At 39.1% G+C, this 27,984-nt stretch overlaps 1 protein-coding gene across 3 annotated transcripts in view; it reads left to right on the top strand.

Moving 5' to 3' along the window:
- The window catches only part of BICD2 (BICD cargo adaptor 2), a 97,219-nt gene extending 69,442 nt beyond the window's left edge, over positions 1-27,777 (top strand). The window contains exons 3-8 of one of the 3 annotated variants that reach the window (XM_076345886.1): positions 3,534-3,686; positions 6,090-6,542; positions 7,526-8,545; positions 9,646-9,797; positions 22,237-22,447; positions 24,043-27,777. In XM_076345886.1, the coding sequence (XP_076202001.1) occupies positions 3,534-3,686; positions 6,090-6,542; positions 7,526-8,545; positions 9,646-9,797; positions 22,237-22,447; positions 24,043-24,090 (2,037 nt within the window). In that variant the 3' untranslated portion in view covers positions 24,091-27,777. Of the gene's footprint in view, positions 1-3,533; positions 3,687-6,089; positions 6,543-7,525; positions 8,546-9,645; positions 9,798-22,236 lie in introns of all 3 variants that reach the window. The other 2 variants (XM_076345887.1, XM_076345885.1) reach the window with 2 other exon arrangements.
- Positions 27,778-27,984: the final 207 nt, after the last annotated feature.

Genomic DNA, 27,984 nt, shown 5'->3' on the forward strand with positions numbered 1-27,984 from the left:
GTTGCCATCCTTTCTGACTGCACTGTATTTCTTCCAAAGAGTCTGCACCCTTTTTTGTGAATCCTTCCCATGAAGAACACAAGAGGGAATGATCATATCTAGAGTATTTATTGCATGAAGCATTAAATCTAATCCTAGAATTAGTAATAAATTTGGGAAAACTAAGTTTTGACTCTTGATGATGATAATGACATGTAAAACTAGGTGTGAGCATGTTTACTACAGCGGGGAACCCGAACTGACCCGTGACCTCATGGGCTGGTGGAGTTCAGGGTAGCAGAAACCATGCTAGTGACACAGCTTCGCTGGCAAGATCAGTCTCTGGCTGGTGACCTGGAGGTTGAACTCCGGTCAGGCTGTGCAGTGCCCAAAACAAAGGAGGGAATCAGCTACCTGAGATTTTTTTTTTCCCTCAATTAATTTAATTCTCAGGGTCAAATTAGACATAACTTTATATGCTGGGGTGTACTAGAAAAGTAGGTGTTAAGGAGCAGGCTTTTGGCAGTGAAGAAAGACAGTAGTTGTGTTTTTGACATGCAGGCAAGGGCGAATTCAAACTGGTCCTGAGGAAATCCCTGCTATTTCTAGCACTGGTGCTGCTCGGAGGGGCCCCTTGCAGAACTCTTCTGAGGCAAAGCTGAGAGGAAGAAAACGCTGAAGACAAGCTCTCTGGCAGCAAGAGCAGGGTGGTCTATGGCCTTTAGATCAGGCAAAATCACTTTCAGATCACAGTCTTTTCCTGGGCAGGATGGATCCGAGGCTTCTGCGTAGCGGGAATATTCTCTAGGTTGAGAAGTTGAGGGGTTTTGTCAGGTAGATGAACACTCAACGGGATTTTATGGCCATCAATTCCCCACACAGTGGTAAAGACGTTTTAAAGTGCTATATGATTCGCTTTGGGTGGAGGTGTGACTTTTCATATAGCTGAGAGCCTAGCCTGGCATGCCCTTGTGTTCCAGCTCCCCCTTCTCCCCTGTGCTCAGGGGTTGCTCAGGGCAGAGGAGGAGGGAAGAAGCCACTAAGCCACTGAAGCAACAGGAGTCACAGAAAGGTTCAAACTCATCCATAGGTCAGCTCACCTTTTCTATAGACTTGAGGAATTGTAAAACACACCTATGAGAACATGTGCAATGTATGTGCGTCTGTCTTAAAATACATGAATACCACTTTCTGTATGGGTAATAGAAAAATCTGATCAAGGAAGGATGTAGTAGCTTCTGTTTCCTGCAGAAAAAATCCTGCCATTTGGTCAGTTATATGAGATAGCATGGCACCCGATTTAACCTTGCAGCTTGCAAGCATGCACGTTTATTTGACAAGAAAATGCTAAGAGCAAACTGAATGTACAACTTGCTAAACAGCCAATAAATCTAGGTTATATCTTCCTTCCCCGGTCAGGAAACAAGGGAGCTATTTTTAAATCTGGCCTTCCTGTACACATTGAAATAGAGTAATTTTTATTGTGCTAGACAGAGCATGACAATACTTTCACATTAAATAATGAGCTCTTACTGTTGCTCTGAATTAAACGGGCAGGATTGGACAGAAACCATTCTTTCTCCAAAAAAGACCGGTTCCAGTGATTTCTCCAGGCATTGACCTCTGCAAAGATTAGATCATCCAGGGAGGAAGAAGAGCAAAGCAACCTGAATGGTGGGGAGAGAAGCCAGTAGCTTTGTGGGAGGTCTTCCATTGCATTTCATTTACTCGGGAACGGGGAAAATTACAGATAAGATCTCCTAATTTGTATTAAACGGTTTGATGCAAGAGCCTTTTGCAATCCTAACTGTTAAACAGTTTGGATTATCTGGCTAGAGGCTCTTTCTGCTGAAGGCAAGAGGTCTTCATTGCAGTTGTTAAGGGGAAGTTACGATGTGAATTCATGTCAGCCTGGAGCCTTCAGCTACCTGTGGCACATCTTTCCCTGTGGCCCTGGGTTTGTGCAAAGATAGAGCCAACACTTGCTTGGGTATGAAATATGGGATGTAGTAACTTTTCATTTGCATGGTTGTACTGTAGCGTCTGGTTTCAGCAATTAATGTTTATTTCAGCTTCTCAGTGTGCTGGGAAGTAGTGCTCTTCTCTTCATTGCTAAAAATAAGCAGACAAGTTTATATAGTCTAATCTCTCCCTGACATGTGAGGGAGCTATAATTTAAATTTATTGGTCTTAACAGTTGCAAGTGATTCTGTGTTTGTGTTCAGAACGTGCCAGATTCAAGTCTTGGCATATGCTCCTGCAGCAAATGTTTCCTTTATCTCTTAGCTTTCTGTAGGTGCCTGTTTATACCTGTTGTATACTTCTGTGTATTCCTGCTGTACACTCACAAGAGGACCGAGACCGTATTTTATTCTTTGCTGACATTCTTGTTTCTAACCAGAAGTGGAGAACACTAAGGGAATCTGAGTTTGAATACCAGAGGATGAAGCTTTCTTGGCTAGGCTGTGGGATAGATGAAAACAGAAATAAGATACCATAACCTAACTAGCTGAATTGCTAGGCTGCCTCTTTCATGAGCTCGCGCTTGTTTTGAGCTGATTTAGAACTGTTTGGAAAACCATCCTGTCACTTCACAGGTATGGCTGCTAAAATATCTGGATACTATTTTTATAGGCAACTATATTGCCTATTTGCCTGTCTCTGAAGATATTTCTACTAATGCTTTAGAACATATTTCTCACTTTGTTTTAATTAAGTATTTTAAAGATGTGGCTTGAAGGAAAATAATGTTGGAAAAACTAGAGGTAAGTTACAGTGAGCCATTCACATAGCTGGATATGTGCTAGCTCAATTTATTTAAGTGTCTGTATATTCATGAAAGATCTAAAGATCATACTACACCAATATATTGATTTTTACTTCTTATCTATCCCGAAACAATAATGGTGATTTTTTTTTTTTTTTTAAGTCTTTCTTTAAGGTCTTGCATAAGTCTTGGGGATGAGGGGAGGGCACATTTTATAAGTCAACCACAGGTGCTATTTCTTTCTACCTGGGATCTTGGATTTCATTTGAGCTTTAACTTGGTGTCTCTCTCCAAAAGGATTCATTAGAACATATTTCCAAATTATTGCACTGGGCATAAAGAAAATGGCATAAAGAAGAGGTCTGTTGAAAAGCAGCAGCAAATACATGTCCAAACAAGAACATCTGGAGTCATCTGAATTGGTCTTTCTCTTGTGAAAAGGCCCTTCTTGTTTAAGTGTGTTAGCAGATTCAGGCATTGAATTCTGGTCTGGAAAACTTTTGTCTGTTGCTTACAGCCAGTGAGACAACATAGGTGTGAATGGTGCTTTCCCTGCTTGCTCATTAACTTTTCTTTGAGTCAAGGGTGAGAATTTGTAAGCGAAGCAAGAAAACAAAATCTAATTATCGTGTAAATGATTTGGTTTTCTGTAATTTCATTGGGGGGGGGGGAGTTTCTGTTTTAATAGAATCTAACTGATTAGTGCACATAAGGAAAGATAAAATTTTGAAATTTAATTGTAGCTGACCAGATTACCATAATTTTGGGGTTGGTTTGTTTTTTCCAGGTCAATCAGAATGTGGAGATCCAAAGGGCCCGTCTACGAGATGATATTAAGGAATATAAATTCCGAGAAGCGCGTTTGCTGCAAGACTACACTGAGCTCGAAGAGGAAAACATCTGTCTCCAGAAACAAGTGTCTGTCCTGAAGCAAAATCAGGCAAGTTTTTCAAAACAGTGAGCATTGCTTTGGTAGCACCAGTTAATTCCTGTGTTACAGCATGGCTCTGTCTCGTTTGAACATCCAACCACTTTTTTTTCTATCTTTGTACTACTTTTAAGACTATAAGCTCTGTCTTTTAGTACCAAGAATTGTCCCAAAATGTTTAAGTCCTTTGTGACTCTGTTTATACACAGTCATAAGACTTTATTGCTTCTACTTTGACCTCCAAGTCCTTCCATTGCCTTCTCTCTCTGATGGAAGTGAAGTCTCTACCAGTCTGCTTTATTACTTGGTTTTGTCTTTTTGCTACACTAGTTTTTCAATGTCTCTTTGCAATACCCTCCATCCACCCATCCTCTTCTACAGTACCTGTAACTGGGTCTATTTCTGAACATATGTTTTTATTGCTACTTAGTGCTTACACTATCTCTCCAGTTTTGTACTCCTCCTCTCTTCTAGCTATTTTCATTAAACATGGACTACTGTCATAGTTGCTCTATACTGTCAGACCTGTGTGACTGCTCATCTGAAAAGTCACATTTAATTGCACAGTTCCAGCTATTTTCAGAATTTTAGAAAACTGCATTTTTGGAACAACTCAAGGATTTCCCCGAGGTATCACTTGCGGAGGTAATTAGATTAGATGTGGTCTTTGGCACGGTTCACTTATCTTCATCTATCAATTGGGGAGTTGCTATTTTTATTCTTCAGGTACCTGTCAGTCTCATTGTATAAATAAAACTCAAGGTTCAGTTGAGAAAATGCTATAATATTCCTGAAATAAAAGCCCTTGAAGAAAACAGTAGTGTTAACACCATCTGTTGTAGTGAGCACATAGCAAAAGCTTATTAGGATTTGCTTCAGATCTCCTTCGGTGTTCTGAATGAAAGCTGCCCTACCAAGTGAGGTATTTGGGATATTGAATGTATTTCATTTATCTCCAAGTGAAACTCCATGTCAGTGTTTATCACTTTGGTCTCACTGATGTGCCCAAAAGGGGGTTCCAGGTTGGACCTGTTCTCACCTGAATATATTTGGTCTAGTTACGCTGGTTTGGGTGCCCTGTCATCATGCGGTAGGGATGAAGGGGCTATTACGCTCTAGATGCAGACTGGAAGAGATAGTGATCTGGTAAAATCCAACCTATGTAGTTCGTTACTTTTGTTTTCTACCTTTTTTTTTTTGTCTCATTCATTGTATTCAGAGGAGCAAGTGAAAGTTCCCAGCTCCATGTTCACATTCTAAAATAACAGTATTCAAGAATGCTGTCATTCTGGGCTAAGCCAAGTTTAACCTCAGATGCTATCTTGTCAGTTGCTAGTAATTATTGACTACTGTGTTTGTATTCTGGAACCTTTGAAAATAGACTACAATCTTAAATATTTGAGCTTGGTGGATTTATATAGAACCAAGAGCTAATTCTTTTCATGGCAATGGATTATTTCATTTTCTACCTTGTCCTAATCCTACTTGATGAATTTTATTAAGCTTTAATTCTCTCACTGACATAACTAGAAGAAACCATCAAGTTTTCCCAGGCTTAACTTGCAAAACTGAATTAACATGATTGGTTCCTGGTTTTTAAATCGGGCGTGGTTCAGCACTACCAGATTGGTGTATGTTGGCGTCTAAAATTCCTTTAGCAGTTGGCAAAAATCAATAGGGACATGTATTATGTGCTATGTTTTCCTTTCTTTCGAGATAAGGAAAAGGTATTCTTTAAGGTCGTCCCCCCCGCCCCCCTTCAAAATTCTACACTGATGGTTGGTGTTCATAATTTCAGTGCAAGAGTGGTTTAAAAAAAGTAAGCAATTTTACCTGTAAAAACTTACAGCATGCCATCAAATTTCATGTAGCAGCACTGTGAGCTTGAAGTGTAGAGTCTGAATTGTAGCACTCTCAAGATGTGCTGACATGATGATGACAGAAATGATAAAACATTTTATTTTGAATGTGTAAAAGCAGAGTTTGATTGCTAGGTGCATCCCAACCCAGCTTTGCGATGCTGGGTTTTGGAAATGTTGAGCTTGAATTTGTGGGGAGGTTGGCCAGGGAATTTGTTATTCAAATAGAGAAAGAGTTTGCATAATGTGCTAGGAAAGTCTGTTTAGTGATGCCTCTGTATCACACGCTGTATCTCCCAGCTGTCTTAATTAAGCTGGAATAGATCAGCTCATTCAACGGTTTGCTTAGAAATTTTATTCTGTGGTCTCTGTGAAGGTAAATTATGTAAGCAGTGTTTACAGTCATAGTGTCAAAACTAGATTCCAGAACTGAAAAAATTATTCTATTCTCACTGTATTTAGTGAAATCAAACATTCAAAACTAAAATTACTTGGTGCCTTGCAGGCAGACATTTTCATTAGGGTTTTTTTTCCCCCTCCATTTGTATATCTCCAGGTGGAGTTTGAAGGCCTGAAACATGAAATCAAAAGGCTCGAAGAGGAAACAGAATTTCTCAACAGCCAGCTAGAAGATGCCATACGGCTGAAGGAGATCTCCGAACGCCAGCTTGAGGAGGCCTTAGAGACGCTGAAGACAGAGCGGGAGCAGAAGAACAATCTTCGTAAGGAGCTCTCGCACTACATGAACATCAATGACTCCATGTACAACAGCCACCTGAACATCTCTTTGGATGGACTAAAGTTCAGTGATGAAGCCACAGAGCCCAATAATGATGAAATCATGAATGGATTTGAACAAAACTGCATCAGCAAACTCAGCAATGGCAAGAATAGTACATCGACGCCCAAGAAAAATGAAAGCTTCCCTCCAGCCCCAAGTCTGGTTTCAGATCTTTTGAGTGAATTAAACATTTCTGAAATCCAGAAGCTGAAACAACAGCTTGTACAGGTAAATGGGTTTCCTAAACAACTGTGTACTTCCAAATAGCTGCTAGAGTTTATTGGGGTTGTAATTTCAGTCTTTTAAATATCTCACGTGGCCACCATACAGTATGAACTATATTTGTAAAGGCTCCGATTGATTTAGAATTTGAGGATGTTAAATGTTTGTCAGCGGAAAACCATAGGTTTTTTGTTTGTGTAATTTTTTTTAATGCAAACAAGCTAGCAGTCATATTCTATGTTTGGAGGAAAGTTGTAATGCATCTTCTGTGCAGTACGTGTCACTAGTGAGAAACATGGTATTTTGTTCAAAAATTGATAGTTACTCCAGTCTTCTTCATGAAAAGGAGTTTTGTACACCGTAACTATTTTCTGTAATTAGTTCAAAGAACTTGAAGTTTTAATCAGTACCAAGCATTTCTGTGTTATATTAGTGCTCTTGGGAGGTTGGAGAGTTTGAAACAAGGTACATATGCGTTGCCTAGAAATGTTTTAAAGTTATTTTGTCAAGCATTTTTAAAGTGTTCTATAAGAAAAAGCTGTTGTGGAAAAAATTGCTGGATTTTTTTCAAAATGACAACTTTCAGATGAGAAAGTTTAAGTTTCAGTATTTCTGAATCTTTCATGAAGCTCCAAGCTTCCACCATAGACTAGCTGCATGTTTTCTAATATTTACTTGATAATTTGCAAGATAACATAAACTTTAGCTTAGCTTCAGCTGAAAGGATGTTTTCACAATGAGACCATCAGCTGTGGAAGAAACATGTTAAAAAAAAAAAAAGTGCATTTTGAAGTGGAAATGAGAAAGAATTGGCAAGGAACACTGTGCTTGAGATAGTTTTAGAATAAATTAAATAGCCTTTTCCATAATGTGCAAGTGATCAGATTTCTCTAACCATACGGACCTTGGCTAAGTTGCTGTCTCTTATAATAAAACCATTTAAGTGATACAGTTCCCGTTACATAGATGTCTGTGTTCATGCATTTCAGATGGAAAGAGAAAAGGTGAACTTGTTAACAACGCTACAGGAATCTCAGAAACAGCTGGAAAATACACGGGGGGCCCTCTCAGAGCAGCATGAGAAAGTTGGCAGACTCACAGAAAACCTGAACGCAATGAAGAAGCTCCAGGTCAGCAAGGAACGTCAGTCTGCCCTTGACAATGAGAAGGACCGAGACAGCCATGAAGATGGAGACTATTATGAAGTTGACATCAATGGGCCAGAGATCCTGGAGTGCAAGTACAAAGTGGCTGTGGCAGAGATTACTGACCTAAAAGAAGAGCTTAAAAATCTTAAGGCCAAATACAAAGAATGTGAGTCTAAGTATGAGGAAGAGAAGAGCAGATATGAGACTGAGAGCCAAGCTCTCACTGAAAAGATCACCTCACTAGAAAAATCCAGTAGGCATGATAGAGAACAGGTGGCCAGACTGGAGAAGGAGCTGAAGAAAGTCAGCGATGTTGCTGGAGAAACACAGGGCAGCCTCAGTGTGGCCCAAGATGAACTAGTCACCTTCAGTGAAGAACTGGCCAATTTATACCACCATGTCTGCATGTGCAACAATGAAACTCCAAACAGAGTGATGCTGGATTACTACAAAGAAGGTAAAGGCGGACGCAGTAGTCCAGAGACCAAGGGAAGAAGGTCTCCCATTCTTCTTTCTAAAGGGCTGTTAACTATAGAGCTAGGAAAGGCAGAGAATGGAAGCGGTGACAGCAGCCCATCTCCAGTGTCATCTCTGCCATCTCCTGTGTCAGATCCTCGGAAGGAACCAATGAACATTTACAACTTGATCGCTATAATCCGGGATCAGATCAAACACCTGCAAGCTGCTGTGGACAGAACAACTGAGTTGTCCAGGCAGCGTGTTGCCACTCAAGAACTTGGGCCAGTGGTGGACAAAGACAAGGAAGCTCTCATGGAAGAAATCCTGAAGCTGAAGTCCTTGCTGAGCACCAAGAGAGAACAGATAGCAACTCTGAGAACTGTGCTGAAGGCCAACAAACAGGTAACCAGGTCTTACAGATGTGAAGGTTATAGTGTCAGGGAATTAGGTCATAAACACAAGAGAATTCATCTCTGAGGTCATACTGCCATACCTTCAACTCAGTGGGGCTTTTGTTGCTGGTATTTGTTTGGTAGAAGGCTGAGGCAGGCTGTTTCATTAGAGGCACACAGCTGTCTTACTGTAAAGCTGAGCACTGACTCTTGCTTGTCACATACTCATGAGACATTTTATTAAGCTTAAGGTAGCCTCAATCTACTGCCTGTCTGAATTATATCAGATTATATTTAATGTAAGACACCTAAAATGAAGAGGTAAATCTTATTTTCTACTTGAAAGAATTCTAGTAGTTACACTTAAAAGAGTTGTTAAACTTATGTACTCTTCTCTCTCAAATTTCAAAATAAAAGAAAGCCTTTCAAGATGAGGATGTGATAGAAGAACATGGTCAAAATAACAGGGGTGAAAGGTAAAGCTAGTCTTTGGGGATTGGGCTGTGTCATTTGATACATATTAGCAGTGCAGTAGATGAAAATAACTGCCATTAAGACACCATGTGACATTCTTCATTGTCTCCTCTAACGTTAAAGTAATGCCCATTGAAGTTGTCAAAAAAAAAAAGTATAGTGTTGTTTAAGAAGTATATACATACTTTCAGTTTTCTTTTGCGTATTTTAATAAAGGTGTCCCAAAATATAAGATAGACAAAATGCTCTAAGGGTTAGAGAACTGTGCAAGTGATTGATGAATGCGTTTAAATATGGAGATACTAAATAGACTTTCTTTGTTCTTTGTGTTGAAGTATGTAAAGTTTAATTTCTTTTAGTAGTTGGGGATAGGGGTCACTAAACGTATATTCTGTAACTTCCTAGATGCTGCTGCGTGGTTAATGGGAGTAGGAGACCCATATGTCCGATCCGTTTCCAGTGTTCAAAAATGAAATTTTATTTAATCTGTACAAGAAAAGTTGACCAGAAGTTTAACATTCCAGTGCAAAGTAAATGTTTCATTATGTGAATAGTGATTAGGAATCTCTTAGCCAGCCACTTTATGAAGAGTTTCATTAACTCTAGTACATTTCTGTTCTTCTTGGTAAACAATAGACTGCAGAGGTAGCCCTTGCCAACTTAAAAAGCAAGTATGAAAATGAGAAAGCTATGGTTACGGAGACAATGATGAAGCTGCGAAATGAGCTGAAGGCTTTGAAAGAAGACGCTGCTACCTTCTCTTCCCTGAGAGCAATGTTTGCTACAAGGTAAAGAACATATGAACTCTGCAAAATGTCATTCCTTGCTTGTTTGGGGGAAGAGCTGAACATCCTGCCCACCTACCCGTGCAGAGAGTGGCAGGGTGGGGTGCCTTTTTCCAAGTTCGTTGCTTACAGTGTTTGTCTGCGATATGTTCCTATTGATGAGGAAAATGCCAGGGATATAGTATGTTGCTACAAAACAAGAAGTTGTGGTGGTATTTATTTAATTTGGGTGCGAGATTATCCCTGGTTCTTGAAGCCATTAACTCTGAGAAGGAGTGACATTTAACAATGGAAAATGAGTGTTTATGAACGTCATTCTGCTTGACCTGTAATGATCCAGAAAAAAGTAAAGATGTTGCAAACATCTTCCTATTCTTAGGTTGTCCATCCTGCAGTTGGCATCTCTGTCATTTCATTTACCTGTGTGAGCTGATTTGGGTTGCATATGTCTTTGGACTTGCTTCTGCTTCTTAGTTGTGCTTTGTGGTGTTAACAGACAAAAAACACCTGCTGACACGTCACCTGCTGTAGAAGTGATAAATGCTATTTTGATCTGCATGTTGCTTACTGCTACTGTTATTGATTTCTTCAAGTCTACGTGTTTCTTTTGGGGAATGTTGAGGCAACAACATCATGCTACAAAATCCAGATCTGCTTCACAGCTGAGGAATGTTCAGTTGGCTCCTGTGCGGAGATGATCCTGGAAAACAGGAAAAGAAAAAGCTTTATCTAAAAGTTGCCAGTCCCAGCTTGGTGGGATTCACAGGCATATCCCTGGCAATGTTCATTTGCCTGCGTATTCCATGCATTGTCTAAAGAAGATGGAGAAGAGAGACTGTAAAGGGTGCTGTTTAATGTAACCTAGACACTTGCTTTTAAGCTAACCCAAGGGGATGGGAGAGTCTGTATGTGCTGTCTGCTGCTTCATTCTCTGCCTTCTCTGGACACTTTAAAAACCAACCAAACAAACAAAACCCCACAGCCGAAAAGGTTTTCTTTCTGTCATCTGCTAAAAAGTACCATAGTAAGGAATCATGAGGGTGCTTATGAGGATTCCTGAGGCTTTTCTGTATGGTCTTTTGTGGGGGTGGTTCTGCAGCAGCTGTCATGTTTCTTGAGTAATCTTAGGCTTCCTGGTGATTCAGCCTTTCTCAGCAGTATCTATGCATGTGGGTAAGCATGGAAAGGAGAAATGGATACCCAGGAATGCTAAAGGTTGAATTGCGGCAGCTCATTATGCTAGAGAAAGGAATGCCCTGTACAGGCTGGATTTGCTGTACTTTCTTTCCACTCTCTCTCCTTTTTTGGCATGTAATTAATATGCAGAAATTGCAATCTCTTTGTTAGTTGTAGATCAGCTTGAAGCTGAGAGGAAAGAGAAAAAGCATACTGTTAACTTTCAGTTATTTTTCCTAGATGCAGAAAGCTAGCTGTCTAAATTACATATAACTGCAGTATGTTCTCCCTACATGTCAATTTTTCTGCCCTAGTGAGAGAGTGACTGTGAACTGGTTTGGAGAGGAAGAATTGTAAATGCCAGAGGGGTAGTTCTCTCTCTGCCTTTCTCTTGGTGTATTATCTAGAGGTCAATCTTGTCCTTTTACTGGGAAGACAATAATGAAGATTCCTTGGCATGGGGAAACTGGAAGCAGAATAAAAGTTTTTCTGAAAGCAGCAGGCTTAAGAACTCTATCCTGGAGCTCTCACGGGGAGTTGTGGGTGATGAGAGGCAGGAGCGAGATCTGTTCGGGGATGGACAACAGACTCCCCTGCCTAAATGAACAATTATAATTTCTGAATTTATGCTTTACTGAGTAACTGTAGTGAAAAAAATAAGGGGCCAAGAGCAAAGGAGGACTCAAAGCTGAGGATGGAGTGAGTGGAGATGTGGTCCGCTGAGCCTTTTGTCTTGTGAGCACTTGCATTCCTGATCATTGCATGGCAGATAAGCAGCTGGGCCTTGTATTTTGCATCTAGCCTGAGATAGTGCAGTTGCACAGAGCATGAAGAATTGCTTCTTTCTCCCAGCGTGCCTGGTGTTTCAGATGCCTCAATAGCTTTCAAGACCTATTACTGCAGGTAGAGTGCTATCCCCCCTTCCCTGTCTGATCTCTGGTCAGAGAGGATTAGCAGCTTGGTGGTTGGCTGAGTGCATTCTTCTGTCAGTGGTTGTTTCATCTAAGTCTCTGTTTCAGGTAAGGTAGGTTTGGAAGGGGTGTTCCTAGGTGCTTTGGTGAAGATAACCTCAAAAACTGTTTTGGAGTCTGATTTTCAGGTGTGTTTCAAATATCAGAAGTATGTAACAGCCCAATTTGTCTTCACCGTCGCAAACAACCTGCTAATGGAGCATCTCTTAACAGTCTACAGTAAGTCGTGGTTCTCTGACCAAGAGGTTTGTATCAGCAGAGACTAATAACAAGTGATGGGGCCTTTACCCCACCATGTTTGTTTCGGTGTTGCGTTTGAGTGTGGGATGAAGCAGACTGCTGCACAGAGATCCGTATTTTCCACAGGAAACCACCCATTTTGTAGGATTCAAGAGAGCTGTAACAATACATGAGAGTTGAAAGCTGGGCATGAATATAGTAACTGACCTAATTTCCTTTTTAAAGTAGGTTAATCCCACTAATTTGACAATACTACCAGCTATTTTTAATAAGTAATGAAAATACAATAAGACCTCAGCCTAGAGACAAAGGAAGGCTTGCAAAACACAGATTAACAGCTTCCAGCACTGAGGGACTGCTGCAGCACTGTATGCCTAAAATTAAGCTGTCGTACAAAGGAATAAATCAAGATATGCATAATGTACTATAGACGTACATGCAGTAGCTGTCCTGTTAAAGTCCAGGTTTGTTAATCAACACACATATCCCTGTTGTGTGTACAAACACTGAAAGCACTGGAAGCCAGATTAAAATCTGCCCTGTAGAGCTGAAAATGGAATTTATCTGCTTAAGTAGACTGTAATAGCTATTTATGTATCACTGTATTACAACCAAACATTTTGATGTTTCATTAGTAAACTCTCTCTTCACCAGGAAAAAAAAGGATGCAATCACTTCTCCATTTAAAATCCGAAGGGAAACTGATCATCTTTTTGTTTTACTTTGTCAAGTAGGTTTGTACTTGCTAACAGGCATCTTGGGTGCTGCGAAATGTAAATAAACAAAGCCTGACGATGATGCAGCAAACGTTCATTAGGGTGCAGCCTTCAGCTTTATTACAAGATGTGAAGTGGTACTTCTTTCTCTTTATGGATACCATCTGGCTCCTGTACTTTACCTGTTTTCTGGAGCAGCTGTTTGAAAGAATATTTCCCAAAATAATCTTTCTCAAAATTCATCATACAAAATGCACTACTGTGGTTACTGTTTTGAGGGGGTTATGAATGTCTTTACTTAGGAATTTAAAACAGAATAGCTTGTATTCACATGATGAGATTGAACATTGTAAAGAAAGCCGTCACTTTTACAGTACACTTGCGACATTGAACTACAATGATATCTGAGTGGGTATGTTCTGTATTTTAAAGAATAAATCCTTGCAAATTGGCAAAAGAAAATATGGCTTCACACAAAGCACTCATGTTAGAATTTTTGCCTTAGACAGTATAAATTAATAACTAGTTTGTTTTCAAATAAAATATTCAATGGAAATTTCGAAAAGGCATAGTAAGTCTTTAAAATGCAGTGTTTACTCTCAGAGTTTGTACTGTCTCTGAGTTTTAACTGCATCTCTGTAACAAAAAAGTACAAAGAGCACATATTTGCAGTTAACTAATTTCACTCAGGTCTTTGTTCAAGTATATATGAATCGAGGGGCTACTTTCAAAGGGTTTGTTGAGTATTTATTGAGTTTAATGTGACCAATGCCCTATGTTAACAGCACCAAGTAAGGAAAAAGCAGTGAGTAAGAACAGGAGTTCCCAGATGAGAGGTAGATACTGCTGGTAGTATTCAGGTCACTTCAAAGTGGCGCATAGGGAGCACAGAGCCAGGAGCTGCTGCTGTTTTTTCCTGGCAAAAATATTTAACCTCCAAAAATATTTTATGGTAGGCTTAATTTTTTATTTTTTAACTCTCATTTAGTAGGTTAAGAAAATTGAAAGATTTTATTTTTATACAGAACAATAGAAATCCCTATTTAAGTGTGTGGGGGGGTAGTAGCAAATTTGAGATAAATGAATTCGTCTTCCTCTAAAATATTGTCAAGAAAGACTGATTCCTTTCTTTGCTAGACAAAGGGCTTCTCCCAAGTGTTGTGAGGGAACTTGAAGTGAATATGTCCTGTTTTCTAATGATTTGGGGTGAGAGTGAAGCACGGTTTCCTAGTCTTGTAGGTCAAGAGATGTTTCTAGATTGCCTGTAAGCAATTTGTCATTCAAACTTGCAAGCACATTAGAGCTCAGGTTTCTTAAAAGTGATTACGGGGGAAAAAACACTGTGTCAAAACATGAGAAAAATCCAGCTTGCAATTTAAGCTTGAGGCTTGTTTAGCTTAACTTTTCAGTAAGAAAGGAGGGGGTGAGAAGGCTGTAAGTTTTTGCTAGTTGTTTGGAGAACACCTCTGAATGTGCTATTTCCAGAGTACGCTGCATGTGATAGTGAAGCACAGGTACACGGATTCATCAACCAGCAATTCAGATTAAAGTCCTTAAAGGATGGTTAGATGACAAGCAGGAGGCCAGTATGGCCATCACTTCATGGCTAAGAAAAGTGCACTGAGAAAAGCTCGTCATGGATTGGACAAGAAGAGAGTTTAAACACAATTTTGCATTTTAAAAAGCAAAGTTTTTTTTATTTTGTTATGCTAGTCTTTTCCTTGAGTTTGACTTGCTGGAATTTGAGTAAGCATCCTTCCAAAAATTCTACTAAATATAGAAAATGGCAGAAACCATACACAATGAAAGTACAACATGGTTTTTCCCTTTCTCTTCCCTGTGTTATTTTTCTACTGTTTTTCTGTCTTTTGATATAGCCTGCCAGTTTCTTGTCACTTTGACATGCATGTGAAGTACTACGTGCACTGATGGGAGGACACCATAATCTCTTCTCTCTAGAAGTACCTCCTCTGTGACAGGTTACAGCCAAACTCTTGCGGTGGATGGAGTAAAGCAGGCTAAAAACAGCCAAGCTGGCTCCTCACTGGCTTATTTGCTCAGGGTCGGGCAACAAAACCAAACAATTATATGAAGTTGCATTTGTCCTAATAAACCCTGACAGACTTAAACTGGCTCTGAGAAGTGACTTAGGATCCATCTTCACTCCTCTGATTAAAGACACGGGTTTCTCAACTTTGCTGCTCATGTATTTTCGGTTTCTTTTCCAGAGCCTCAGAACAAGCAAGGATAGTAAGAGAACAGACATTTCTCATCCCTCTAAAATACAGAACAGTAATTAAGAAATCTAGCAGAAGTAGAAGGCTTTGAAAAGCAGAAAACAAATATGCCTAGATGTAAATAATGGCTATCCCCATGTTCCAGTGTTTCATAAACTGTAAATAAAGGGAGAGACAAACTTTGCAACAAGTCAGCAAGGGGACGAGTGGCAAGTGTTAGAACATACTGGAAGGACTGACGGCATGTAACGAGATTAAAATTACAAGATCGTGCTTGTGATAAAGAAACAAAACCATGATTACACACAAGAAACTAGTAGCCAACTGTTGTTCATTAATGGAGAAAAGGTGTTTCAAATGAATATGTATGTCAGTTCAGAATCATACAAGCTCTGTCAGTTTTCCAAGTATCCAAAGCATTTGGGAAAATATTCTTGTGTTCGTGGACATCAAAGGCCTGCAGAATATAAAGGAGTTTAAATTCATGCAGAGAACAGCGCAGTCCTTACGGATTGAGAGTTATAGCTAAAGGGTCTTCATACTGGACTCCACACAGTAGAAGTATTCAACTTCTCTAAAAATATCCCATGAGATAAACGCTCAGAGGAGCCAGACGCAGAAAATGTGACTCTGAAAATTTTCAGAATGGGATTCCCAGACGGGAGTAACAGCATTTGCCTCCTATTCCTGGTGCTAGATCTGGAGGTGATGAATGATGTCTGGAGAGAAAAATGTCTGGGCCGCCAGCACCCACGAGAAAGTAAGGAGACATCCAGGCAGGACAAAGGCATTTGACTGTCTTATAGGCATGCTACAAAAAGACATGAGCGATGTCTTCGGCCTAGTCGTATTTATAACACTGATACGCCTGCTCTAGACTTTAAATATGTCTGTCAATTAAACTGCCTGCTACAAGTAATGCTGTATAGGTTGAGACACAACCTTGGTGAAGGTGCCCCTTGTAGATAGACCCTGGAGCTGGGTTGCAACAATGAGTTTGCAGCCTTCTCCCAGATATTTCTTGAAGTAGCTGTGTCCACACCACTAATTCCTGTGTGCCTTGGTGCTTTGTTTGACTGCCTACTGTTAAGGAGAGTAAAACACAGGAGGTGTTCCTGTGATATAATAGTGCTGCCGTAGAAATATTCAGAGTAAAGACAGTGCCGGCTCTTGTTATGTAGCTTGTCTGCCCTTTTGTTTTTAATCAAAATGGAAAGTGCGTTACTTCAAAATACCTTATATGGGAGACTACTGCAGCAGCAGTTATTTGTATCCATAGTCTTTTGGATAGGCAAGTCTTGGTTTCATTTGGATATTAATAGGAAGTGTCAGTGCTCATAGTCTGTAAAAAAACAAAACATGTACACAGCTTCAGTGGTATAGGGTAAGAGGGATGGAGGGTCCGGGATTAGATCCTCCACCCCTTGCTACCCCCTTCGGTGAAGATCGGAAAAAATCTGTGCAATAGCTTTAAAATTACTTCTAATCTAGTGGCATAGGATTGTTAATTCAGCCTTTAAATATAAAAAAGAAAGGAGTTTTTTATTTTGAATACTAGGAGGAGGGAATTTGCCATAGAAGTTTATGATCTCTCCTTGAGAGTTTTTATCGGTGGAAATTTAGAAGAGCTGTGGTGTCCAGCAATGTGGGTCTGATTGTTCCCTCTCAGTGCAGGAGATAATTCTTCCCATATGTTTCAAACTACAAGAGAGATTTGTGGTCTGATTACTTTCTTTAATAGCTCTTACTAATGGACATTGATTACACATAGCTGATTATAAACATTCTGGAAAACTATAGCTGGTTATAAACTATTCTCTGTTCTTAGTGAAAATCACAATGACTTATACAAATAGAGGCCACAGCATTTATTCCTTTCAAATATACAACTCAGATGAGTTTTCAGTGCAAGGTATTGAGGAAGTAATTACAAATTGCCAATTGGCTAAGGTTTCCCTAGATACTCCTTTGAACTTGCTTATCTATAATCCTAAACCGCCTAAATCTGGGCTGTTCTTTCTTCTGCCTTCTTCAGGATTTGTGCTTTATTTTGTTCTTCGGGGATTCTTGAAGAACATGTTACTGGAGTTTGGATCTGCACAGTTTCCAGCTGTGCAAACCAAGGCAAGAGACAGGCTTAGTATACTTCCTAAAAATGTCTGGAAGATGCTGACCTAGCAGAGAGCCTTGGTCCTGCAGTCAGGTCTGTATGAGTTCTGGTGCAGCTGCACTTAGGTGAGTTTGCCACGTGCACTAGCCCGCCTGGAGCGTGCTTACGTGGGGTTAAGCTTTTTAATACTTCTGCTTCAACAACTTTTTAAAAAACAAATGTATTTGGTTTTATGGATATGCAAAACTATCCAGTGTGGGTTCCTTCAGAGGAGACCAGCTCAGGCAGATTGGGTGAGGTAATAGTTACGATCTAGTTTCTGAAGGCATGCCTGTTTTCTGCTGTCAATCCCTAGTAACAACCTTCTGTGTTCTTCCACTTCAAAATCCAAATCATGTATAGACTGGCTCTAAATCTTACCCTTGGTGCTGGGGAGCACGGCTCTGCAGTACATCGTGGGGTTCATCTGCATTTGCCACGCAACGCAGAGTGGAAGGCCACCTTGTGAAAGGAGATTCAGTAGCTTTATTACTGCCATAATCTTCTTCCCTATGTTCCTCCTTTGGTAATACAAAATTGTCACTTTCTCTGCAGATAAGCTGGTTTTCACCAGGGGTTGGGGTAAGGGGGAGGTGGGGGGAAGGTGTTAAAATTCAGTCTTTAATATTAATATCTAATATAAAGATTCAGTTTGAAATAGCAGGTGGCTAATATCCCTTAGAGCCGAACACAGCCAATGCTCATTTACATGTCATTTTAACTGCTTCTCTGCTAATATGTTTCCCAGCTTTTAATAAAGCCAAAAAATTGTGATTTTAATCCTCCATGTTTTAACTTCTTCTGTAGGTTGACAATTTAATCTCTTGAGGTACAAGTTAAAGTAGTTGATGCAGTTGATGCTTCTCTCAAAAGGCCTCCTTCAGTCACATCTGTCTTGCTTTCTTGGAAGTTGTCATATGGTCCTCATATTGACTGCAGAGGAGGGGGGAAAAGTATAATTACACCCAGGTGCATTTGGTTACATCACTTTTTTCCAGAACAGATCTTGATTCTGTAGTGAATTTAGCTATAAATGTTATTAAATATAGTACGTGCTAAAGCTTAAATAAAATGGCATGTAGAAATAAGGCACAACTGGCATTTGTGGGAAGTAGTGGTGTGCAGCTTTTGAAAATGAGGCAACCCATTGTTACATTTTTTTCAATAATTTTGCTTCAGATGGTGTTTTAGAGGATTTAGTTTTTATTTCTCATCATTATATTTAACATTCAGGATATTTATTTCCTCTGTGTAGTTGTTTGTTTTAGCTGGTGGTGTTTTTAAAAATCTAGTTGATGTTTCCTTAAGCTCCTTTTTTTTGTTGTTGTTAATTACCAGTCATAAGAAAACAGGCAACATCAAAGCCTTCTGTTCACTATCCACTTAAAACTGTGAATGTGTAAGTGTACAACAGGCTTATGCTAATTTCATATTCTTCTTTAAAGCATGAAAGCTCAATTATTTTCTTTCAAAGGTGTTTTTAAAACAAAGACCTTTTCTGTTCTGACCTTGTAATGACTTTTGCACTGAATATACAGCTGGGAAGTAGCTCGGCACATGGCAAATGTAATTGTAGAAGGGAAGGATCTCTTATTGTTATATCTGCAAAGCTGTGAAAAGATAGATACACATACCACAAAAATATGCTGCCATAGCTACTACTACTAGTTTTGCATTAAGCTGAAGTAGTGCTAGAGGCTGTGTCATCTTATATGCTTAGGGAGGCTAACTTTTTTTTGAGAAAATTAAATTGGGAGCCAGTGAACAGCAGGAAGGAAGAAAGTAAGTAGGGCAGATCCCAGTCCACCCGTGCACGCAACGTCTACATCCACTTCTAGGAAACTTTTCAACCCTCACCTGTTCTGTTCAAGTGAACAATTGCTGTATTTTGCAGTGTAGTGTTCCTCTGACCCTGGACAGCCGTGCTTGCACCAGGAGAAGGTTTGGTTTTGAGGCTGTATCATTTCATTTGACTTAAAGATCAGGAAAACAGGTTCAGGGTGCATGACTGTGTGTAGTCATAGTAGCTAACACTCCTGCCTCTCCCCAGTCCTCTCCTATATCTGAGAGAACAGTTATTCGGGTACAGTAAAAACTGCAGCTGCATGTATGCTGCTGAGAACGCTTCCTTTTTGTTGGAAAGGAAGGAAGAACTCCCTGCATAGAGTTCTGTGGGGAAAAAAGCCAATTTAGATATTTGAAATAGTGAATGCCTTGTAATTTCTAAGGACAGTCATTTGATGTTTTAAACCTTTGTGCCTGCAGAAAGCTTGATGAGATAATGACTTGCTACAATATCCTTTTGGAGGCAAAATCATGGCTTTAATTACAGCTTGGCTCACGTGCAAACGACTTTACTGCCTCCTAGACTCTGACAAGCATTTGTCTGTGTTACCAGTCGGCTATCAGGTTTGGCACAACTGACTGTGTTTGATCAAGAGGCATTTGAGTAATACCAGAAATGTTTAGAGAAGAGGATTAAGGGACATTAGCAAGACCGTGTGGGAAGTCCCTACTCTGCTTTACTGCAATGGTTTTGTTTTCTTTTCATCATCTCTTTTGTTTCTAAATGGGGTGGGGAGACGGGGTGGGAAGAAATCTGCCACTCTTGCCTTGGCTGGCTTTGATGAGCACTTCTCCGGTGGAAGTCAAATGAGTAGACAGACTGCAGTGATCTTGACACAGCTTCACAGGACTGAAAATTTTGGGGCTAAATTAACTTCCTGTTCTGTACAAAAACAGTGGATACATTTTGTTTCACAAGAAAGGAGCTGGGAAAGGGGGGGGGGGGGGGAACCTCCCCATAATTTCACCTTGCCCTAAACCTCTTGGCAGGGTAACACTGAGAATGAAACAAGGGTAATGGGGACAGGTCACTCCAGTGCCAGATCATCTTTTGCTGAAGCAATCGCATTACATTCCTCAAGGAATTGGTAACACTTTCTGGACGTTCCCCTGGTTTGCAGTAGTGGAGCTTTGAAGGGATCAGGTTTGAGGCATGGGTAGAAAAGAAAGCAGAAAGGTAACTCCTGGTATAACCAGACTTGTGCTTTTCACCTCAAATGTTGCGTGTTTGAAAACTGGAGGGAAACCCCACAGCCCTCAGGCCCCCCAGTAATCTTTAGTCTGTGCCTTACTCCCACCCCCAAGTGAAGAAACTACATCTGTGACAATCTAGAGCAACGGCACAGGGTTAGCAGTGATGCTGTGAGCTATTCGTTTCTGTAGCCATGCCCCCATTTTGGAGCGGGTGCCACCTTCCGTAACAGGAGAGGACTGTTATGCCCGCAAGATTTATTTTTGTCTTTTCAGACTTCCTAGGGCCATATCGGTCTGTGTTCCTCTCTAGCGCTAATGGTAAATTGGGCAAGATCTGGCCCTTGGTCTGTCTTCCCTCACTGAGGTGTGTGGATTGGTTTTGCCTTGGGAGGTCCACCTAGTTATGAAGAGAAAAGGGCAGGTGCCGGGCTCCCAGCAAGTTTAAGGTTCCGGGTTTTGTTTTTTAAAAAGAGAAATCCCTCACACACTGGGTTTCCACTGTGCTCCAGCATATGAGAGAGACTGTGATGAACTCAAGATGTGGATAGGTTCCCGCTCACATAGTGGCCCTAAACTCAAAACCTTCTGGTACGCTAAGCTACATCGCAGTTGTAGTTCATGCAGGTTTTGTATGAATATTTCTGGGTTATTGTTTAATCTCCGTATGTTTTCAAAAATAAAATTCTATTTTTTCCTTTCCCTTTTTCTCTTCCCAAGCAAATATAATTAGGAATATAGGCATAATCCTGCTATTTGAAGTCAGAGGGAGAGCAGAATTCAGGACTTGATAGTATAAGCACAGCTGATGAATCTGCATGTGAATGCCGTTTTGTTCTGTGGTGGGTTTTTTTCCAGTCTGCTTTACATTACTTAATGATGATAAATGTCCCTTAAAGTCAGGGGCTTTTCCATTTCGATGTTAAAAGGAACTTCTCTGCTGATATTTTTGCTTTTATGAAGAAGCTGTATTTTACAGATGTGGCCATTGTAAATTCCAGCTGGTACCTATGAATATTTATTTTTCTACCCATACGCATAATTGGTCTTCCATGTGCAGTAAATATGCCTCTACATGTAAAGATGTTAATTTTTTAAATTGTTCAAGATGCACTGTGCAAGTTAAGTAGCTTCCAAGCTCGGTGAAAATGACTGTAGATGAAACAGCTTGCAGACATTCGTACAGCTTCCCCCCCAGGGTTCCCAGTAACACTCAGTTCCTTTGTTTAATTGTTTTAAAACTAATTTTGGTGGTGAAAACAATTATATAAAGGCCACTTGCTATAGAGAAAACAGTAATAAAACACTATTTATAGAATTTTTACATCAGGTATCTGAGTAGGTTAAAGTGGAATTATGAAAGATGCTTACTTTTAACAATGCTGTTCAGTCACCACTGGAAATTTGTTATGTGGACTCCATGTGTAAAGTGACAAACTATGAAGTTCAGGTGCTCATCAAATGGTATTAATAGCCATTTTGGTAACGGTCATTTTACAGCACTCCTACTGTTCCCCTCAGACTACCTTTCCAGCCTAAAGCTTAGAACCGTTGTGGTCTCTGTAAGTAGAGACAAAAGTAATTTGACTGCATTGTGTCTACTCACTACGGAAGGACATCTTACTAATCTTTAGACATGAGTACTTTGATATCAGACTCCATACTTTCATTATCTAAGGATGCTATTAATTATACTACATTTTGAAAGGCGTGAACGTAAGTGCTGAGTGTGGGATTGTAAGAACCCCAGTGAAAAGTAATTGTGATTTTCTACAGGTTTGGTTGAAGTTCCTATTTAAAAGAGCGTGTATGCAAGCAACTGCAGAGCTATCACTCTGCTAATATCGGCCAGACACAAGGGATTCATGTTTTATAGATAGAAACAGGATTGCTAAAGATTGATATATTTCATTGCAGATGTGACGAATATGTCACACAGCTGGATGAAATGCAGCGGCAGCTTGCAGCAGCTGAGGATGAGAAGAAGACTCTGAACTCCTTGCTTCGGATGGCTATCCAGCAGAAACTGGCACTGACCCAGCGCCTGGAACATTTGGAGCTAGACCATGAGCAGTCCAAAAGGGTGCGCACAAAATCTGCTTCCAAAGCCAAGAGCAGTAACCCTACTGTAAGTCATATTCGGTCCTGTGGAGACAGGTCTGAAGGATCTGTCCTTAACAACCAGGTTTTTTGTAGTGAGAAATATAAAATCTATTGTGACTAGGACAGGTGTGTAGAAAAATCATATTATGCATCTTATTTTATGCTGTAACTGTCAGCGTAAATCCCCACTATCTAATGTCGCAGTGAGTTGACTTGTACTAGTATGTTGTTGAACCAGGTAATACAAATTGTATTATGGTGGTCTTAACTGTAACTAATTCATAAGTATGGGGATGCTATTAACAAGTTAATAGTGGAAAGGAATTAGCTTTTTCCACAATTAACATGTATGGGTTTTGCTGTTTATGGTAAGTGTTAAACGAGTACACCTGATATAGTATATCTGGTGCTACTAATTGTAGTTTGTATAGCACAAATGTGATCCTTTCTCCAGGGTTGCAGCATACTTCAATAAATGCTTTCACAGGCAGAAACAAACAGAAAACCTTCCTTGTTATTGTGGCTTAAGAAGTGGTGAAAAGCAAATGTTAAAATGAGAGGTATGTCTTGGAAATGCAGAGCATTTTGAAACTGGAACCAAAATTAATTTGCCTATTGTGGCAGATATTAAGAACTTGCTGTCGTATCACCACTGACCAAAGTCCTAAAGCTTTTATAGGCTATAAAAGCTAGAAAAAAACTTGGTAGGGTACATTATTTACACTCTGCTTCCCTCTCTTCAGAGGGTTAACCAGAAGAAACTTGCACATTTATATTAAAAATATGCAATATTTACCCCATCTGATATAAAACTTAAAATTTTAATAATTGGGATCCTACCTGGTAGACAGTTCCACTTTAAGAAGTTATGCTGTGGAAAAGTGTCATGTCCTGAAAGGATCTTTGTGGTTTCATGTTGCTCCTTGCAAGCCTAACACTTTGGAAAGAATCTGTTCTATATGTTACTGTAGCCACACAACATGTATGTGTAGAATTAATGTGACTATGGTCTAGTATTGTCAGTCACAAAACAGCTTTCAGTATTAATCTAAATAGGATAGTATTTCAGAGCTCTGATCTTTTTTTTTTTAAATACACAAAAGATATTGCATTCTTTATGCAAGCACATGTTTCACAGGGCTCTACATTATAGGCACAGGAAATTGAACCAGATCATCCTGCTAATAATTATTTATGAAGTAGCTTAGCATACATACTAATCTTTAAAAACAAATAAACCTTTGTCTGCTATTGAACTTTTAAGGGGCCTTTTTAGCCACTTAATTACAATACGTTTGATAATGTAAAAGTGTACTTCCTAATTGGTGCCTACATAAGAGAAAAAGATTGAAAATGTTGCTTCTAAAATTGTGGAAAATTTGTGGAGCACAACAAGGCACACTTTTTTCTTTAAACCAGAGTTTCAAAGTGCCTAACCTCAAACTTTATTTTAATGTAAAGCCCTGTTCATTTTGTACTCTTTCAAACAATTTTGTATGCCTATCGTATTACTAAAAGCAATGCGAGACTGCACAGTTGTCTGCTTGATAGTGATGTTTTATAAAGCCATTCTAATATTCCTGGTGTGGTACTGCCTCATCTCACTACCATTTCTTATAGATGGTCAGCAGCTTGCTTCCTGTGCATTGCCGCTCTGCCTATAAGTAGTCAGGAGATATCACAGTACTAATACAAGGTAATAAGGAGCACAGCTTGTTTTCCCAGTGAGGGGAAACCACATGGGATTTTGACTTCCCAGATATTTGGGGGGTGGTGGGGGAAGACTTCTAAATTCATACAATGAGACTTTCGACAAATGGAATTGTAGAAACTTTGCTACAAAGCTGGGAAACGTCAGAATGCCACAGTCTAAGGCCAGAATTGCATTTACCAATATTGAGAGGAAGAAAAAAAACCCAAGTGATTTAAGTCTAACATGTTGCTCAAAGATCACTGCTTGAGAAGTCTAAACAAATAGGAATTCTGGCTTTAGAAACTAGGCCCTGTGCGTCTGTTATTACTTTTTTTTTAGAACACACTGAATTCTCCTGAAATTGAGCTTTAATATTGCTAAATAGCAGGTTTGATATTTTAGAAGCGAGACATCTTTTAACAATTTTCAATCCTGCTTTTCTCTTCTTTGCTGCACAATCTTCCAAAAGGCCTTTATTCTCATTCCTGCATTAAGTGTAATTTAAAAATACTTTGTAAAAGCAGGCATTTGAGTGCTAACTTTCTTTGCTCCAATAGAAACAGTTAGAATTTTGCTTCCACTATGGTAGGGAGCTTTAATACAGTTTTCACTGCTTCCATGTCTCTAGTGGCAGTATTTTTGCAAAATACTAATGGCAAAAAGGTAAATTTGAAAAACTAATTGAATGCATTGTTAGGTTTCAAATTAACTGGAACTTTATAGAAAGATTTCAATGTTACCAGACAGTGACTATTACTATCAGTCTTGGCTCACACTTTCAGTTCCAAGTATGAACAATTTTGCTATTAGCCAATAGTCTTAGTAGTCATTTCCATCTTCATTCATTTCTGTGGATCTTTAAAAAAAACAAAAAAGCCAAGAAACCTGACTGCTATTTGAGCTTGTCAAGGTTACGGTTTAACTTCTTCTAGCACCTGTTACAGAAAGAAATGAGGAATGGTGGTAAGGTGACTTGATCCTGCTGTTTGTATTTTTGGACAATATTTCAGATTGAGTCTTGTAATTCTTGATTAACAATTTCTTGAAACATACATTTGCTGTAAGTCTTTCATATCACTTTCAATGGGTTGGGATAAAGCATGGAAAATTTCTTAAGCCGTCACCTACCTCTGCAAGCAGGCTCTTCTGAATGATATTCTCTGCATTGGCCTGCATGATATACTGACCTGCATGTTTCTGGAGAACCTAGAGCTTCACTGAAAATGTTTCTTGCACATTCATTGCTGTTAACTTGTGCTTGAACAGCAAAGCTTTATTCAGTACTTGTAAGACGCCTTCTTTCTGCAAAGCTATTGCTTCCAGGCTGAACCCATAAAGCATTGTTTCGTCAGCTTGGAAAGCATCTGCGAGCTAAAATGGCTGCTTCTACCCCAGTAAGCTAACAGACACCCTCAACCAACTAACCTGCTTTTGCAGCACATTGTTTTAAGTTTTCAGTTCTTTAATTGAGAAATAAACACTGATTATTTTTTTTTCTTCTTCTTCTAATGCTATTTTATTTTTCCATTTTTCAGCTGTAGAGTAGTCCCTGGAGAAGGCCTTTCCAACAGTGCAACAGCATTTCTTAGCCTCTTTCATTATGGTTAAAAGTGGTAGCCCATTGCACAAAGAATGGAAACCACTGACCTGATCCTAACTTTTGAAAACACCTTTTCCTATATACTACCTGAAACTTTCCTTTCATGTCCGAAGCTATAAAACAAACAAGCTTTACCTTTAAGTGCTGCTGCAGTAAGAAAACTTACAAGTGCTGAAGAAACCTACTTCAAATGTAATGATCACCATATTAGTTTATGATCTACTAGAAATGTTCGGATGGGGAAATTTCTTATTTCATTGCAGATGCTCATTTTTTATGTGATTGTTAAACCTGTGCACTTTTGGTATTTTGATATTTTTCCTTTAGCTTCTTTAACTACTTATGTAGAAGAGTTTATATAAATGCAGTGGTTTGTGCTCATAGTCTCTCTCCAATTTGGGCTTCTGATTTTTGAATTCTACATCAGCATGTGGCAGAGATTTTTGGGGGGGCTCTAGATTGTGGTTAGAAAAGAGTTTCAACAAAAACCAGGAGCTCTGCTAAACTGTGTGCTGTGCTTCAGCAGCTTTTTTATTATTATAAAATGTTAAGCTTTATATGTTTAAATTACTGATTTTTTTTTTTTAACTGCCATGTTCATTAAGAAATCCAGGGTATTCAAATTCTGGGGTTTTTTTCATATTGTATTATTATTCTTAGGAATAGTTCAATGTAACAAGAAGAAAACTTGACTTTGCTCTGGTTAAAACAGTAATAGGCACTTGAAAAATATTAAATAAGTAGTATTACCTATAAATTCCAGAATTCCTGGGTTTTAGGAAGTTGAAGTATTATCGATTAACAGAATTTTATACAACTATACCAGTTAAATTCCAAATTGGAATTGTTTTGTTACTTTTTCATTTTATTGTGCCAAATTATGGTACATTTAGAAAGAAAAATTCTAAAGTTGTCAATGATAGGGTGTTATATATCAGCGCCTTTCTGTCATTAATTATTGCCAGTAGTGCCTTTAATCATTTTAAGGGAGACTCTTAGAATAGCTTAGACTAAGTCCTGTAACTTAGGAGAAATGGAATGGCTGTTTTGGAATTTAGTAAAGACATGGAGCAATAAGTGCAAAGTGAACTCCCCTTTCGCACATTTTTAATGAGTAGTCTTACTATAGAGATTATATACTCAAGGAATTGTAAAAAATTCTGTTAGTCAATGATATTTCATCATGCAAATCCTTGCAAATTCAGGGGTATAGAGGGGGGAAAAAAAAAAAAACAAACCTAAACAAACCCGAATACACTTTGGGAACCAAATGGACTCATGTTGAACAAATGAGCAAGATGTATTAACACATTTGTGGTAACAGTACAGAGGACGTATCAGGAATATTCATGTTACGTGAGCTTTGTATGGTGGTGGTTGCAGTTAACCATAGTATTGTTTGCAAATGTGAACAACAAAACATTGATATCTTCTCTTGCATGTTGTATCTAATCAGTGTAATTTCAGGAAACAGAAACGGAGAAGTGCATCAACAAGCTGTACTCTCTACTGTTTGTTGAGGCTCACATGAATGATTAAATTGGTACTTGTTGGGGGGGAGCCTTCCCACTCCTCAAAAAAAGTACAAATTGAAATAATATTGACAGTGGGGAAAAGATTTCTGTTTGCTGGAAAAAAGCATTATTATTCCTAGATGTGGGGACTTATATTTCCATCTTCTGTTACAGTATTGATTAATAAGAAATATTGTTGCATTTAAAATTACTACATTTGTATGTGGGTATTTATTTGAAATGATGTCGAAGTACTGTATTATGTTTTATGTGCATTACCTTTTAGTGGTGGATTGGTCTCCATTTAACGTCATATGCATGTATTCTTGCCAAGTAACCTTTACACAGATCTGAAAAAAAAAAGTGTTAAAGAGAAAATGTGGAAACTTCTTAAAAGTTTAACTGTGTGTTAATTGGATAACCTTAGGAGGCATAGAGGCCAAAACGTTTCTTCCAAATTAATAAAAGAGTGTTTAATGTAGGAAAGCAATCTGCCTGCGTAAAGGTAGTCACATTGGCAGTATCAATAAAAGAGAAAAGGAATTGCGTTTTCTGCTTGTTGTTTTTGTGTTTTAAGAAGGCGCCATTTTAATTAGTCGGTCTTCCTAAGCTATTTTCAGTGTGGGGCTGAATAAATATTCATTTTTATCTGAGAGGAACTGAAAACTTAAAACCAAGTTTGCCGCAGAACCAGAGAATTAGTTATTTTTGCTCATATTTGAGGAGCACCATCCTCTGTGCTGTTTCATGAGATT

The sequence above is a fragment of the Aptenodytes patagonicus genome, chromosome 8 (assembly GCF_965638725.1).
Source record: "Aptenodytes patagonicus chromosome 8, bAptPat1.pri.cur, whole genome shotgun sequence".
Classification (NCBI taxonomy): Eukaryota; Metazoa; Chordata; class Aves; order Sphenisciformes; family Spheniscidae; genus Aptenodytes; species Aptenodytes patagonicus.